Raw genomic sequence first — 15,586 nt, 5'->3', positions numbered from 1 at the left:
TCTATCTGTGGACATATACCAGCATGATTTGCTCATATTAGCCAGAAGGAAAACGTTAACAAACACATTAAACTTACGCTAGTTACCTGGCTCACCACGTGCAGGTCGTGTCGGACGTCAACCACGTGATACGATTTGGAATCCGACAAAACCCGAAGTCACTAAACATGGCGGTGAGTGAAGGCGCTTTATTCAAAACCAGGAATATTTGATCCCTAGATTTTGGCTCTTTTATAAGCCGACATATGCTTTTGGGGAGCCAAATCATCAAGTCACATGTCAATGTTTAAATATCAAATGTTTAAGTTACATTTTGTTACAGTGAAATTAGCAGCAATATAACTTTAAAGCTAAAGTCATTTAAGGTAAATCAGTCTCTTATATATTTACTTGTAACTCTGGAGTGAGATAAGGTGAAAACTTATCCCCATTTTTATTTTTAATATTTTTAAATTTTTAAAATCACACAATTGTAAAGGCTTGACAGCTTTTTTAAGTTTGACAGCTTTTTTAAGTTTACCTTAAATTGTATGTATTACTGTATGCTGACGATACTATATTAATTGCAGACTCTGATGAAGATTTACAAAAGCAACTTAATGTATTTCATAATGTTTCTAAGCTATGGCACCTCAAAGTTAACATCGATAAGACGAAAGTTATGGTTTTTGGTAGAGGGAATCTATCTCAAGATATACGGTTCACTTTTAATAGTAACAACGTAGAAATTGTGATAATTTCAAATACCTTTGTACTTATTTCACCAACAATGGTTTACACTCAATTTAATGTTAAGAAATTATATGAAAGGGGTATCAATACGATGTATGGCTGGGCTCACGCTACCCATTCGCATTTTCGTTTATAACGAATCGATCTGGCCAATTGCTAAAATAAATTAATCCTAATTCGCAAAAAATGCTAAAGTTTTTCTTTACACAATCCATATCCAATCACGCGGACACAAGCTTCAAACATAGTTTTTTAGGTCACCTGAGACGAAGTCTCAAGTGACCTATTCTAATCGCCTTTTGTCCGTCGTCGTGCGTCGTCCGTCGTATGTTCGTAAACAATTTACGTTTTCGACTTCTTCTCAAAAATCGCTGAAGCAAATTCAATGAAATTTTGCACAAACCTTCTAAGACATAAGGCCAATCAAAATTGTGAATGATATGGTCCCCACCCCCTGGGGGCTGTGGGAGGGGCCAAAAGGGGTAAAATTGACAATAATTTCAAAAATCTTCTTCTCCACTCACAGATGTGATGGAATCAAATACTCTTCACAGATAGAAAGGTCTTAAGATCCTTTACAAAAATTGTGAATTATATGACCCTGGGGTCTCGGGTTCCCCTTGGGAAGGGGGTTAAGTTTACTATAGTTTATATCGGGAAAACACATTTTTGAGCATTATTTGGTCATTTGTAAAAGGAAATGAGTCAAATGTTGTCAGAATTATCCCTATGAAATGGCCATTGAATCCTATTAACAAATTTTTCATGACTGACTCCCATGGGCCTGAGGGGTGGGGCCAAAAGGGGTCAAATAAGCTAAAACTTCAAAAATCTTCTTCTGAAATTCTGGAACTGGTAGAATCAAATACTCTTCATAGATGGAAAGGTCTTAAGGTCCTTTACAAAAATTGTGAATTATATGACCCTGGGGTCTGCTTATTTTTCATAGGAAATTAGTCAAACTGGGTTAGAATTATTAGCCTGAGATAGCATTTTATCGTCATATCCATATTGGTCCTGGCCGACCCCCAGGGGCCTAAAAGGGTCAAATAGGCTAAAACTTCAAAAATCTTCTGATTTCACAGATTTGATGGAACCAAATACTCTTCCTAGATTGGAAAGTCTTAAAGCCCTTTACAAAAATAGTGAATTTCATGGTCCTGGGATCTCAGATTTTCCCCTGGGGAGGGGGTCAAATTTACTATAGTCTATATAGGAAAAACACATTTATGAACATTATTTGCTTAGTTTTAATAGGAAATGAGTCAAACTGGGTTAGAATTATTAGCCTGAAATAGCATTTTAACACCATAACCACATTGGTCCTGGCTGACCCCCAGGGACCAGAGGGGCGGGGCCAAAATTGGTCAAAATGGCTAAAATTTCAAAAATCTTCTTCTGAATTCACAGGTTTGATGGAACCAAATAATCTCCATAGATTAAACAGTGAAATTTATAAAATCACTGACACTGACTGACTTCTAGTTTGGTTTTGTTGTTTACCGTTAGCAAAGCAAATTGGAATTTTAAGCATAAGGTTTGGTAACGTAATACACTAACTATGAAAATGAAAAACAAAAAATAAAAATTCTAATACGAAAGTTCAACTTTAAAGTTTATATTAATTCGTAAATATTTTTTTATCGATTTGAACCAACTTTGCAATGCTCTTTCTGTAGCAGCACTCAGGTGACCGTCAAGTCCTCTTGGGCCTTTTGTTTCAGTTGTATTACTTTCATAGTAAGTCTAAAACAGTTGATAAATTAATAAGTTTCTGTACTATATATATTTTAATGTTGAAGGGATGTAAAGTAAAAATATACCCACGACGGAGTATGGTTTAATGAATGTTCAGGATCTTTTATATGTGTATACATACTTTTCACTTGTTAAATAAAGTACATTATTTGATGTTTCTTAGTAATTTAATGTTTTTCATTATGGAATGCTGTCAATGCACAATTTGCTAAATGAAATTCTTATTTGCTATAGAGAAAAAAATCACTTTCGCAACTTTTGCTAAGCAAACTGGAAAGTTAGTGTGAGCCCAGTATGGTGCCATTGCTAAATGTAGCAGACATAATCTGTCTATTGATTGTAATTTAGACATTTTTGATAAAGCTATAAAACCATGTATATCATACGGTTGTGGGGTTTGGGGGTTTTGTGATTATAACTCTTAGAAAGTCTCCACCTTAAATTTTGTAAACATATTCTTAAGTTGAAAACATCAACATCCAACTTCATGGTATACGAGGAACTTTGTAGATTCCCATTATCTATCAGTATTAAAGTTCGCATGATTGGCTATTGGGCAAGGATGATAGAATCATCACATAACAAACTTAATTATAAACTGCTCCAGATTACTAATAATTATACTATACAGTGGTTAAAATGTATTAAAAGTATTTTTGAAGAATGTAATCTTGTTAATGTTTTCGAGAGAAGGGAATTCACTAGTTCACATTGTTTGAAAAAAGTTATTTTTCATGCCCTCAAAAGTAATTTTATATTTAGTTGGAAAAATGATGTTTTCAACTCTCCGGAAGGTACGACTTATATAATTTATAAGCATGATTTTATTTTTGAGAATTACTTGATTGTTCTTCCTCCACGTCTGGCGAAGGCCTATTGTAAATTTAGAACATCTAATGTAAAACTTCCGATTGAATGTAGCAGATGGAATAATATACCAAGAGAACAACGATTTTGTAGCATCTGTAAGTTACTAGATTGAAGATGAGTTTTATTATTTAATTAACTGTACTGATGATCAATAAGTATCTAATAGAAAGAAATTTATATCTAAATACGATTATGAAAGATCAAATACTTTTAAATTTGATACTTTTTCAATTATGTAGTCAAGAATGAACTTATTTTTACTTACAAAATTTATAATTATCATACAAGACAGATTTAATTCAGTTTATTAATATATCTAACCAGTATATCCAATGTATATTATATTAGATGTGTAATATGTACTGTACTATTTCATAATTGAATATGTATATGTCATGTTTATATATTCTCTACACTACTGTTTATATGTTAACGAGAATAAAACAATTTTCATTTGTCATTATAAATATATCTGTAGAGCGGCAATGTTATCTACCCCAGCAAGATATCTTCAGGTAATGTCAAGTCATCTTTCATCATGCGCTAACGCTCACCACTGAATATACTAGAACACCCAATGTATGTTTCATACAAAAATATGACAACCAGTGCTTAACTGTTTAAAAGGATAATATAGGATTTGAGGACAATACCCCACTTCCTTCCATACAAAACTTTCATAGTTTCTCATTATTTAAATCCAGAGATAACACAAACATATACAAAAACAAAAGGAGTCGTGGTAGAGGCTAAGAGTTCAGTCTTTGCATAGTTCATACATTATCTGTCCTTGTGGGTAGGTATTGATTATGACGTCATGTGTTTGCGAGCGTAACGTAATACTTTTTTAGAAAGAAAATAACGACGTGAATTTCGCGTACAATATAATGACGTCATAATGGAAATCTACACGCAGGATCGTCTGGCAGTGAATTTCTGTCCTTAGCAGCGTATGTGAAAAGGGTAGATGGTTCGGGGCTTTCGATATTCTGTTTTCAAATCAAAATTAATATGATCTGTTGCAGTATCGGGAAGAGTTGCTTTTGGTGAAGAGTTTTAGATAATGTGTCGGACATTTATTGTAAAGAAGGTTGAGTCGCAATTGCGTGACCAGTTAATCTAGACCGAAAAGTCCAGTTTTAGGGCTTCAATTTAAGTTTTATTCTGCTGTCAACGCCTAAAATGAAGTGTACCAGCTTATTTTGGGACATTTGGAGTTTGTCTTTCAACTTCTTAGACATTCCCTAATCCATGAAGAAAATGCATAGTCCAAATGATATTGAATTAGTTTAGGTTGACATCACAGGGATCTGAGAATTAGTTACAGACAGTCATGAATTTTAATCAGATGATTTTCTAGTGGCTAGAGTAATGTTTGTCATAATGGGGCTTAAATTGTCTTAATGACGGCACTTTTTATAGATGTGTAGGATGATTTTGAAAGGAAAACCGCTCTTTCCAACGATGGTAACCGTTTTTAGCTCAGATGTGCTAGAAATGTGTTTTTATAGCCGCTAAAGGTAGGCGGGTTAGAAATTTGGAGTCTAAGAGCTTTCTACCATTCTCGTATATAGTACCATGTAGAGAATGATTTTGATTGTTTTTCAAACTAGACCACTCAAACGTCTCAAAATGGTGTTAGGGCACTCTGGTGGGTCAAGGATTATATAATTTGTAACTAATTCTCCGATCTCTGTAGTTGACCCGTGTTAAATTGTTAGTTTTATAAAATGAAGTGTTTGTTCCAAGGAAAGCAATTGCTCAACTCTGCTCTATGAGCATTAAGTGACAATTAAAAGGCGAAGTTCTCTATGATAAAAATGTTTATTAATCCTTTTACAACCTCTTTTGACCTACTTTACACAGACAACACATGAGAGAAATTTCCCATCTTCGTAAGGTGGACAGGGCAAGGCTCCGCATTTTGCTTTGACGCCATAAAACAACTTAGATCCGTCATCCTGTGAACCTCCGCCGGGTATTGCTTGTGGATCCTTATCAACACAAGCATACTGGGATGCTGCCTTGTGGCCATGGTAACCGGACGTCAGATCCCCATGATATACTTCCGTCCATCCGGAGTAGCATTTTGTCCTTCCAGGGATCATGATTAAGGTACTATATTGGTTAGTGAAGCAAACAGCACAGGGGACATTCTCTACTGTTGACGGTAGCCCAAACATTGCAGCTGGTTGTTCATACTCGGCACCGTACATGAAGGCAATGCGATCGCCGTACAACAAATTCTTGTGTGGTCCCCAGATCGGATCGTCAGGCATACATACATACTCAGCTGCTGCTCCTGTGTGGTCAAAATGAGATCCACTAGCAGTGCCTTGAAGTTTGAAGAAAAGGAATAATTGAAAGGGGTAAAGGGATATCTCTAAATATTCTCTCATGCCTAAATCTAAAACAATGTTTTATTAGTTAAACGTCCTCTTAACAGCCAGGTTTGTTGGTGGAGGAAAGCCGGAGTACCTGGAGAAAAAACACCGACCAGTGGTGAGTACCTGTCAACTGTCCCACGTGGGATTCGAACTCGCATGCATCCCAGAGGTGGAGGGCTTGTGGTAATATATCGGGACATCTTAACCACTCGGTTACTGCGGCCCCTAAAACAATGTTACATCCTAAGCATAAATAAGCACTTTCAACGATTCTATGAGCTAAACAAACACACACTCCAGGAGGAAAATATCTAATGATCCGAAATGGAGCTAGCCAACACAACTCTCAGCTTTTCTAAGAATAAACTTAAGAAATGTTCCAGAACTATACAGAAGGACACTTCTACCACAATATCTCGTGTTATCGCACTCTCATGCCATTGTATAAATGTGCTGGGTGTTGGATAAATATATTGTTATTCCACTAGTGGAATAACACCTTCCGGGGTGAGTTCGGTAGAATCAACGCACCTAGGCCGGACTTGAATTTAGTTATGTTTGATGCTTATTTGGCGGGAAGTATATATATGTCACTTTGCCGTAAACATGTCCGAATATAATTCGACAACGCTAAGTTTATTGTTCAAGTACCTATAGAAATCTATATTCAAAAGACGTTCGGTAAGTAGGAATGCATGGAATAGTTGTTTATGATTCAAATGATTTGTTATTTATACATACTTTATGCAATTAAGACTTTTGAATATCAATGAGTGTCTATTTGCTGATGATGATATCACCACACCTTATTTGCATACATCGGCAAATAATGTTATCCTATTTTGGCTTTCTTGTGGATGATTCATTTGTGGTAGAAACAGGTCACACAACTCGTGGTTATTGGATATGGAATTTGTTCCACACTCGTAAGTTATTTTTTTTAAGTTACAAAAGACACACGCAACAATCTGGAATCCATATTCACAAGGTTATATAGAGAAACTGGAACGGATACAAAATTGGGGCATTTCCTCGCCGTCTCAACATGCAATACACTCATGTCGGCTGAGGCTGTATTAGATGACTGCCAAAGCAATACAACCGTATTGAGTCACTATGAATGTTCTTTCAAAGTAGATAACTGCGATGCTATAGACCCTGGTTTGTCCAACAATGTGTTGTTACATATGTATGCTTTCATGTTGATCAACGTAATTTTGACAGAAAGACATCCTATTGCCCAAACTTTGAGTTCTTCAGGGTGCCGTTCTATGGCCAGTATTTTTTTGTAATCAACATGTATATTAGATATGTCCAAGAAACTGCATATCTAGTGTAAAACAAAATACAATGGCCATTGATTAGTTAAATATGGTGTTATATAGGTGTTATATAGATGGTAGATAAAGGCCTCTGGGTAGGCCTTCGACCATTATCTAATTCTACCAGGGTGGCATCATACCTCAGCAAAGGTATATAATTGATAAGTATTGGAATGTTAGTAGACATATAAATAACTGATTTTCTCTCATACATATTCGTGTAATACTGGCTGGTCTAGGGCAATACACTCATGTCGCCTGAAGCTGTATTGAATGGCTACCCATGTAATAAAGCCTCATGACGTCACAGCGTTGACAAATTTACTATTTGCTCAGTACAATTTTAACATTTCTTCAGAAACTAGGCTGGATTTTCTTAAAAAGATACAAGCAATGGGATTTGCGTTGAAAATATCACGCATTTTTCATGCAAGGAATTGACTTGCAGTAGCGTTTATTCGAAATTAATTTTAAAATGGAGGAAAATCATAGTAGTAAAATTGCAATAAAACATCGAGGTATGAGAGAAAAGACTCTTTCATACCTGGATATGAAAGATATGGATATTTTGCCCTCGGCAAGCCTAAAGTTTTACAACATTTTGTGACCCTCGGGTAGAATAGCCCTATCCTTCATATCCACATATGAATGAGCCTTATAGTCTTCTATTATGGTAGTTGTTTGTACCGGTTTCCAGTTTACCAAAGGCACGGAGCCTCGCGGTATCGCAGAAACAAACTACAAATAGATTTCTGGAAAATTTAGATTTCATTGAGAGATTAAACTTTAATTAATGCTTCCAAGTCTACTGGTAGGGAGTTTAAAATGTATGTGCTGGGCAATACATGAAAATATAAAATGTGTACAAAAAATAGTCTAAAATTGTTAAGTCTAGTTAAGGGGAGATAATCAAGAGTGTATATGTTTGAAAACTATATTGGTACTTTTTGGTGCAGAATTCAATACAATATTATTATCAAGCAATATAGTAAATCTATATTTTTTCAATCCATAGGTGTGTAATATGACCTTCTCCGGAATCATCGTGCATGGGCCTGACTTGAAGACCTCATTTAACATGAACAATAATAAACAATAATTTGTCGTCTATGTAAATTCGTATGGTTCTGCTTTTAAACATCCCGCATTATAAGGCTATATCCTTGGGAGAAACATATTCTTAATGAATTTTTAATGTTTATGTAATAGAGGTAATGACATATCGAATTAATTCCGAGTGTGTTTACTAACGGTAATAATAAAATATTAAAATAACAATGAAAATATCAACATCAATTTCCATTTTATTGTAAAGACCAATTCTTCCAGCTTCGCTAGCCAAGGGTACGTGTATTCTATTCGGTACGATACTCCCCCAGCAGGAATATCTTTGGCTAGCGAAGTTGGAAAAATGGTCTAAAATAAAATGAAAATTGATGTAATGTTGGTGTTTAAAGTGATGTGAAATTGATTCAGTTGCAAACAATATTTATAAGCTCATGCTCATACGAGCTTTAATTGCGACAAACAATTGTATATTGATACATTATAAAACATCATATTCTGGAGAAAATTATACCTTTATAGAAATAGAGGATACGATATATAAGTTAGCACTGGTATTATATGTATCATACAATGGTAAGTTATTGATATATTTACCTGTGTATACATTGGTTGTTATATTAGGAGGGCAGTCATGTCTGTCCCATCTAGTAAAGACTACACCTGTTGTACCTGTCGTTAAAGATACGGGAATCATCAAAATGATATACATGTATTATCATATTATTTCAACACGTGCTTTACTTTTACTGCTGTTATAAGTATTGAAAAGGAGTTCGCATGTTTTTATGTATACTTTCGTCGATCAGGAGACACCAAAATGATATCAATATGTCAACACATTATGAAATCAGCATAGAAAATGGAATCCGTATGTTCGATTTCAGATTTTGTCGATCAATTGGATAGGAATAAATGAACATTTTTAGTAGTAAAATATTATCTTATTTCCGTGCATTTGTCAGCAAATTTAAGACATATCCTAATAGTTACATCAATGGCAACATTTATACATATTTTGTTTCAAATTTAGCCTGTAAGTTCTTTACACTTATAAAATATTATGAGGGAAACAAAAAATCTTACAGATGTAAATAGGTTTTATTTCTGTTTTCATAATAACACGATATCTTGAAAAATAATAAAAAGACTTGAATGTGATTAAAACTTACAGTACATATTTTTCGCCCATTTACCTTGATGGTCGTTGACATTGGTGTCGTACTTGACCTGTAACTCGGCGAATTTTGTATCCAGTGTGTTGTATTTTTAATAGCATGGGACAGCCTTACCTTGTTATCTTTTAGTATGTAACATTTTAGACTATTCCGTTTTATGTAATTACTTGTATATATATAGTGTCTAAGTAAGCCATCATTGGCTGGACATGTCTTACATTTGTTGTAGTATTACTTTTATGAAATGTTTTTACATGTAGGTTGTAAGATGTTTGACACTTTAATAAAACAATTGAATTGAATTGAATTGAATTTGTATTTGACCTGCATCTCCTGAAGTTCTGACTGGAACCTTGTGAGTTCCTGTTGTATGTACTGTGGATCAGTGAGAAGGATTCTCTTCTCGTCTGACCCGTTAGTATTGGAAATAGTTACAATGGTAACAACTAATAAAATCTTGTACAACATTTCCTTCGGTTTACTACGCAATATTGTGTTCCCTGTGATAGTTGATAGTAAAATGTATAAAATCACATTTGGAATAGGCCTATACATGTACACTATTGTAGAAGAGAGATAAAAGATAAGAGTGACCATCCCTAACCACAGAGATCTGAGAATTAGTTACAATTTATACACGTATATCAGGTCCACCAGAGTGTCCATGGAGCTTTTCAATATGTTTTAGGGGCCAAGATCCCTTAATTTCATGTAGACCCCCGGGTCCAAATTGATATACACTGTTACATTCTCAGACCCCTGTGTCCCTAACCTGCTCCAAATAGATAATATCGGACAGTTATAGCTATAGTGGTTTTTTAAATCCTCTTTAAAATAGAAAGGAATCAGTCTAACGTTATCAGAGCAAACATAGTGTCTCTTGTCAGTTCTAAAAAAAAACATATATTATGGTGCAGCGATTTACTGCATCAAGTAGATTAATCGAAGGAAATAAAATTGTTATAAATGTATACTAACCTAAAAATGTTAAAATCGTATAAATGGTTTGGCTGACCAAGGTGGCTCTAAATAAATTATTTAGAGTGAAGGTGAAATTTGCGGGCTTCGTATGCAAATAAAATACAATCTGATTGGTGTGACATATAATTTCACGAGTTCTCTGCTGAGATCCAACAAGTAGTCGAGACGGAACAATAGTCGTCATTGTGTCCATATTACACCATGTGTCCAGATTTCCGAATGTCTGGAGCAGTTGGTGAATACATGTATCATCAAAAGGTTTGGTTATGAGAATAATATCCAGTTGGATGTGTAGTCATATGAAATTCAATCTTTGTTAATTTCATGATAAATACATTTCATTGTTTTTTAGTTGCAAGAAGGGTTATTTATAGGTTAGGGAAAAGGAATCAAAGTTTTAGCTGTAAAAGGTATGTGTAGCTTCTTACTTTAGACATGGTGATATCTCCATGATTTTGCCGAACTTGCACTGAATTTGTTGTTTTGGCTGTGCGGAGATACATTACGTAATATGTTTCGTGAGATGTAAAAAAAAATTTTTTTTTCCAAATCACGACTACTGTTCCTTCAAGGCTACTGGTAGGGTCCCAGTAAAGCTACTTTTAATTTTTGATATTTAATATTACCATTTTAACCATTCTTAAATCTTAGATTTATATACATTGTAGTGAATTTGTAAATATGCCATTTTTAATAAAACCTTGCATTCTGAAAATTAATGCTGCTAATTCACTGTTCATTTTTTTCATTGTTTGTAACCAGAAATCAAAGGGAACTATTGTAAGAAATCTGTGCATGTACACTGTATATATATACAATGTACGAGCAGTAGGCCTGGCCTGGGCTAAAATTTATTTCCTGTTAGCGCTGGGACTTCGAATTCACTCTTGAAGTTAGAGTTATCTTTCTTTATTTCCTGTATTTCATATTTTGCTTGTAAAAATGAGTTTTGTGTAAAAATGTGTGTTTTAAAGCCAAATATCGGCCAATACTGGCCAACGAAACGACTAAATACCCAATACTACCCAATACTACATGTAAATCACTAATTAAACTTCCTTTTATGACATAATCTATTTATTTATATTAAATTAAAATAAAATTTGTCTTATAAAATGAGTTTTGTGTAAAAATGTGAGTTTTGAGGCCAAATATCGGCCGGAAATTACCCAATACTAGCTAACGAAACGACGAAATACCCAATACTACCCAATACTACATGTAAATAACTTACTAACCATTCTTTTATGACATATTCTATTTGTCTATGTTAAATTAAAATAAAGTTTGTCTTATAAAATGAGTTTTGTGTAAAAATGTGTGTTTTAAAGCCAAATATCGGCCAATACTGGCCAACGAAACGACTAAATACCCAATACTACCCAATACTACATGTAAATCACTAATTAAACATTCTTTTATGACATAATCTATTTATTTATATTAGATTAAAATAAAATTTGTCTTATAAAATGAGTTTTGTGTAAAAATGTGAGTTTTAAGGCCTAATATCAGCCAGAAATTAACCAATACTAGCTAAGGAAACGACGAAATACCCAATACTATATGTAAATAACTTATTACCACGCCTTTATGACATAATCTATTTACTTATGTTAAGTTAAAATAAAATTTGTCTTATAAAATGAGTTTTGTGTAAAAATGTGAGTTTTGAGGCAAAATATCGGCCGGAAATTACCCAATACTAGCTAACGAAACGACGAAATACCCAATACTACCCAATACTACATGTAAATAACTTACTAACCATTCTTTTATGACATATTCTATTTATCTATGTTGAATTTAAATAAAGTTTGTTTTATAAAATGAGTTTTGTGTGAAAATGTGAGTTTTGAGGCAAAATATCGGCCAGAAATTACCCAATACTAGCTAACAAAACGACTAAATACCCAATACTATATGTAAATCACTAATTAAACATTCTTTTATGACATAATCTGTTTATGTATGTTAAATTAAAATATAGTCTGTCTCATAAAATGAGTTTTGTGTAAAAATGTGTGTTTTAAAGCCACATATCTCACCCGAAAATTACCCAATACACAACGACTAAATGCCCAATACTACATATAAACTAATGTAATTAACACTCTTTTTGTCGATTTTTTTTCCGTATTTTGAATGATATTTTGCCTGAATGCTGTAATTTTATTGCAATTTTTAAATGTCAAGTAACACCCTATACCGACTGAACCAACAAATATAACCCAAAATTGAAGAAACGTTGTGTTTGCAGTCAGGGGTAATGGCGTATTTGCAAAACGTACATTATACGTATGATGGTTAGCACACATTTTTGTAGCTATCAGAAAATAATCAATAACTTTCAAACCAAACGGTTATTACATGATCAATGGTGTGCAAAAAACGTGTGTATTTGATGAGGCAAATATTTATTTCATGGTGTTATACATATATGTGTACCACCTAATTAATTTACATTTTGTAAATTATAATTGAGGTCGTATACATAATCGGACATCATTATTTTATATTCTACCTTGGCAATATAACACCATATGCATATTAAACGAATTCGAATCGGTCCCTAATTTTTACATTAGATGAGTAGTTTTCTCTGAAAAATATCAATTGGATTATTTGAGGTGCTTGAAGGATGGCCATAGGACACGACCCTGGTGAACTCAACGTTTTTGGACATTGGAGTTTTAAAAATTACAATATCTATGTGAATATGGCGGCACAACACAACACTAATATTAAGATGATATTTTTTGAAAAAGGTAAACAAAAACTTAAATTTCATATTCCTAACAACGGCAACAACCATTTTTCCAATCATTTTCAAATTTCTTTTGAAGAGTATCGCTTTTATAAAAACTATATATTTCTGGATACTGTAGTGATATTTTTATAACATTTACATGTTGCAGTTACATTAAACGTTTTATGGAGACATTTTGTTTTATAAATATAGTGTTAATAATGAGTAAGATTTTCATTATTAGTATTAGTCACTATAGAATATGTTATCATTCTCACTTGCAACCACTGTAGTTTCGAAACTTTTTGTCACAGTGAAGGGGAGTTTATATAAAGTATTTCCTATTTCTCTATACCATAATCAAACTCAAGGTTCCACTTTCTTGTACATGTTGGTGTATCAGCAGGAGAAATCAAACAGTTATAAAAAATCTTTAGACCCTTTTTGTCTCTTAAAGAAAATCTTAAATTCAAGTTGTATAGCGGGTAGGGAGAGTATCTCCAAATGCAATTGTACATACACTTTTCGAAGGACATTCTTGGCTGCAGACACAAGACCTTGAATTCTGGAGAAAATTAGTATTAATTGAGTCATTGAGGGTAACTACACCAGCATTTGTACTTTTAATGAAAAAAAAAAATCTTATACTGTATTTGTTATTTTGGCATTAAAGATGCTTCACCGCAAACAGAGCATAAAATCATATTCATCATTTGAACAATAATTGGTGTTTAATCATGTATATATATATGTCTAATTAACACAAAAAATAATACAAAATAATTTATTTTGCCTTTGGTGCATGAACACATCAGTACTTCATTCCATATAGGATATAGTGCCGCGGAATTTTTTTCGGGATGCAATTAATTATTTCTTATATTTTCAACTTGAAGTAAAATTAGAAGCTTCAAACTTTTCAATGACAGTAATGGTGTAAATTTGATTGCTTTTTATGTAGTATTGTGTAGTATTGGGCATTTAGATGTGTTTTTGCGGTATATGGGTGTGTTTATAGGCGATATTTGGCCTTAAAACTCATTTTTACACAAAACTCATTATTTTATAAGACAAGCTTTAATTTGATTTAACATAAACAAAAAGATTATTTCACAAAAGAATGGTTTGATAAATCATTTACATGCAGTATTGGGGCATTTAGTCATTTCAATGGCCAGTATTGGGGCAATATTGGCTTTTTAAACACACATTTTTACACACAAAACTCATTTTTATAAGACTTATTATTTTAATTCAAACATAAATAATTAGATTATGTCATAAAAACGTGGTTATGTTTATTTACATGTAGTATTAGGTATTTCGTCGTTTCATTAGCTATTATTGGGGTAATTTCTGGGCGATATTTGGCCTCACCACCCACATTTTTACACAAAACTCGTCGTATAAGACAAGCTCTATTTTATTGTAACATAAATAAATAGATTATATCACAAAAGCGTGGTTAATAAGTGATTTACATGTAGTATTGGGTAGTATTGGGTATTTAGTCGTTTCGTTGGCCAGTATTGGGCGATATTTGGCTTTAAAACACACATTTTTTACACAGAACTCATTTTATAAGACAAACTTTATATTAATTTAACATAGATAAATAGAATATGTCATAAAAGAATGGTTAGTAAGTTATTTACATGTAGTATTGGGTAGTATTGGGTATTTCGTCGTTTCGTTAGCTGGTATTGGGTAATTTCTGGCCGATATTAGGCCTTAAAACTCACATTTTTACACAAAACTCATTTTATAACACAAATTTTATTTTAATTTAATATAAATAAATAGATTATGTCATAAAAGAATGTTTAATTAGTGATTTACATGTAGTATTGGGTAGTATTGGGTATTTAGTCGTTTCGTTGGCCAGTATTGGCCGATATTTGGCTTTAAAACACACATTTTTACACAAAACTCATTTTATAAGACAAACTTTATTTTAATTTAACATAGACAAATAGAATATGTCATAAAAGAATGGTTAGTAAGTTATTTACATGTGGTATTGGGTAGTATTGGGTATTTCGTCGTTTCGTTAGCTAGAATTTGAAATTTCCGGCCGATATTTGGCCTCAAAACTCACATTTTTTACACAAAACTCTTTTTATAAGACAAATTTTATTTTAATTTAATATGAATAAATAGATTATGTCATAAAAGGAAGTTTAATTAGTGATTTACATGTAGTATTGGGTAGTATTGGGTATTTAGTCGTTTCGTTGGCCAGTATTGGGCGATATTTGGCTTTAAAACACACATTTTTACACAAAACTCACTTTATAAGACAAACTTTATTTTAATTTAACATAGACAAATAGAATATGTCATAAAAGAATGGTTAGTAAGTTATTTACATGTGGTATTGGGTAGTATTGGGTATTTCGTCGTTTCGTTAGCTAGAATTTGAAATTTCCGGCCGATATTTGGCCTCAAAACTCACATTTTTACACAAAACTCTTTTTATAAGACAAATTTTATTTTTAATTCACTCTTGAAGTTAGAGTTATCTTTCTTTATATCCTGTATTTC

At 33.0% G+C, this 15,586-nt stretch overlaps 2 protein-coding genes across 2 annotated transcripts in view; one reads left to right on the top strand and one right to left on the bottom strand.

Moving 5' to 3' along the window:
• The window catches only part of LOC138307638 (NXPE family member 3-like), a 58,105-nt gene extending 47,140 nt beyond the window's left edge, over window positions 1–10,965 (top strand). Inside the window, exon 7 of the mRNA XM_069248445.1 lies at window positions 8,085–10,965. Within this exon, the coding sequence (XP_069104546.1) occupies window positions 8,085–8,092 (8 nt within the window). The 3' untranslated portion in view covers window positions 8,093–10,965. The remainder of the gene's footprint in view (window positions 1–8,084) is intronic.
• LOC138307641 (uncharacterized) lies at window positions 5,166–5,926 on the bottom strand. The gene has a single exon (XM_069248455.1). The coding sequence runs from the start codon at window positions 5,757–5,759 to the stop codon at window positions 5,214–5,216; it is 546 nt and encodes a 181-aa protein (XP_069104556.1). The 5' UTR covers window positions 5,760–5,926; the 3' UTR covers window positions 5,166–5,213.
• Window positions 10,966–15,586: the final 4,621 nt, after the last annotated feature.

The sequence above is a fragment of the Argopecten irradians genome, chromosome 14, assembly GCF_041381155.1.
Source record: "Argopecten irradians isolate NY chromosome 14, Ai_NY, whole genome shotgun sequence".
NCBI classification, from domain to species: Eukaryota; Metazoa; Mollusca; class Bivalvia; order Pectinida; family Pectinidae; genus Argopecten; species Argopecten irradians.
This window is presented reverse-complemented; position numbering and strand designations above follow the sequence as displayed.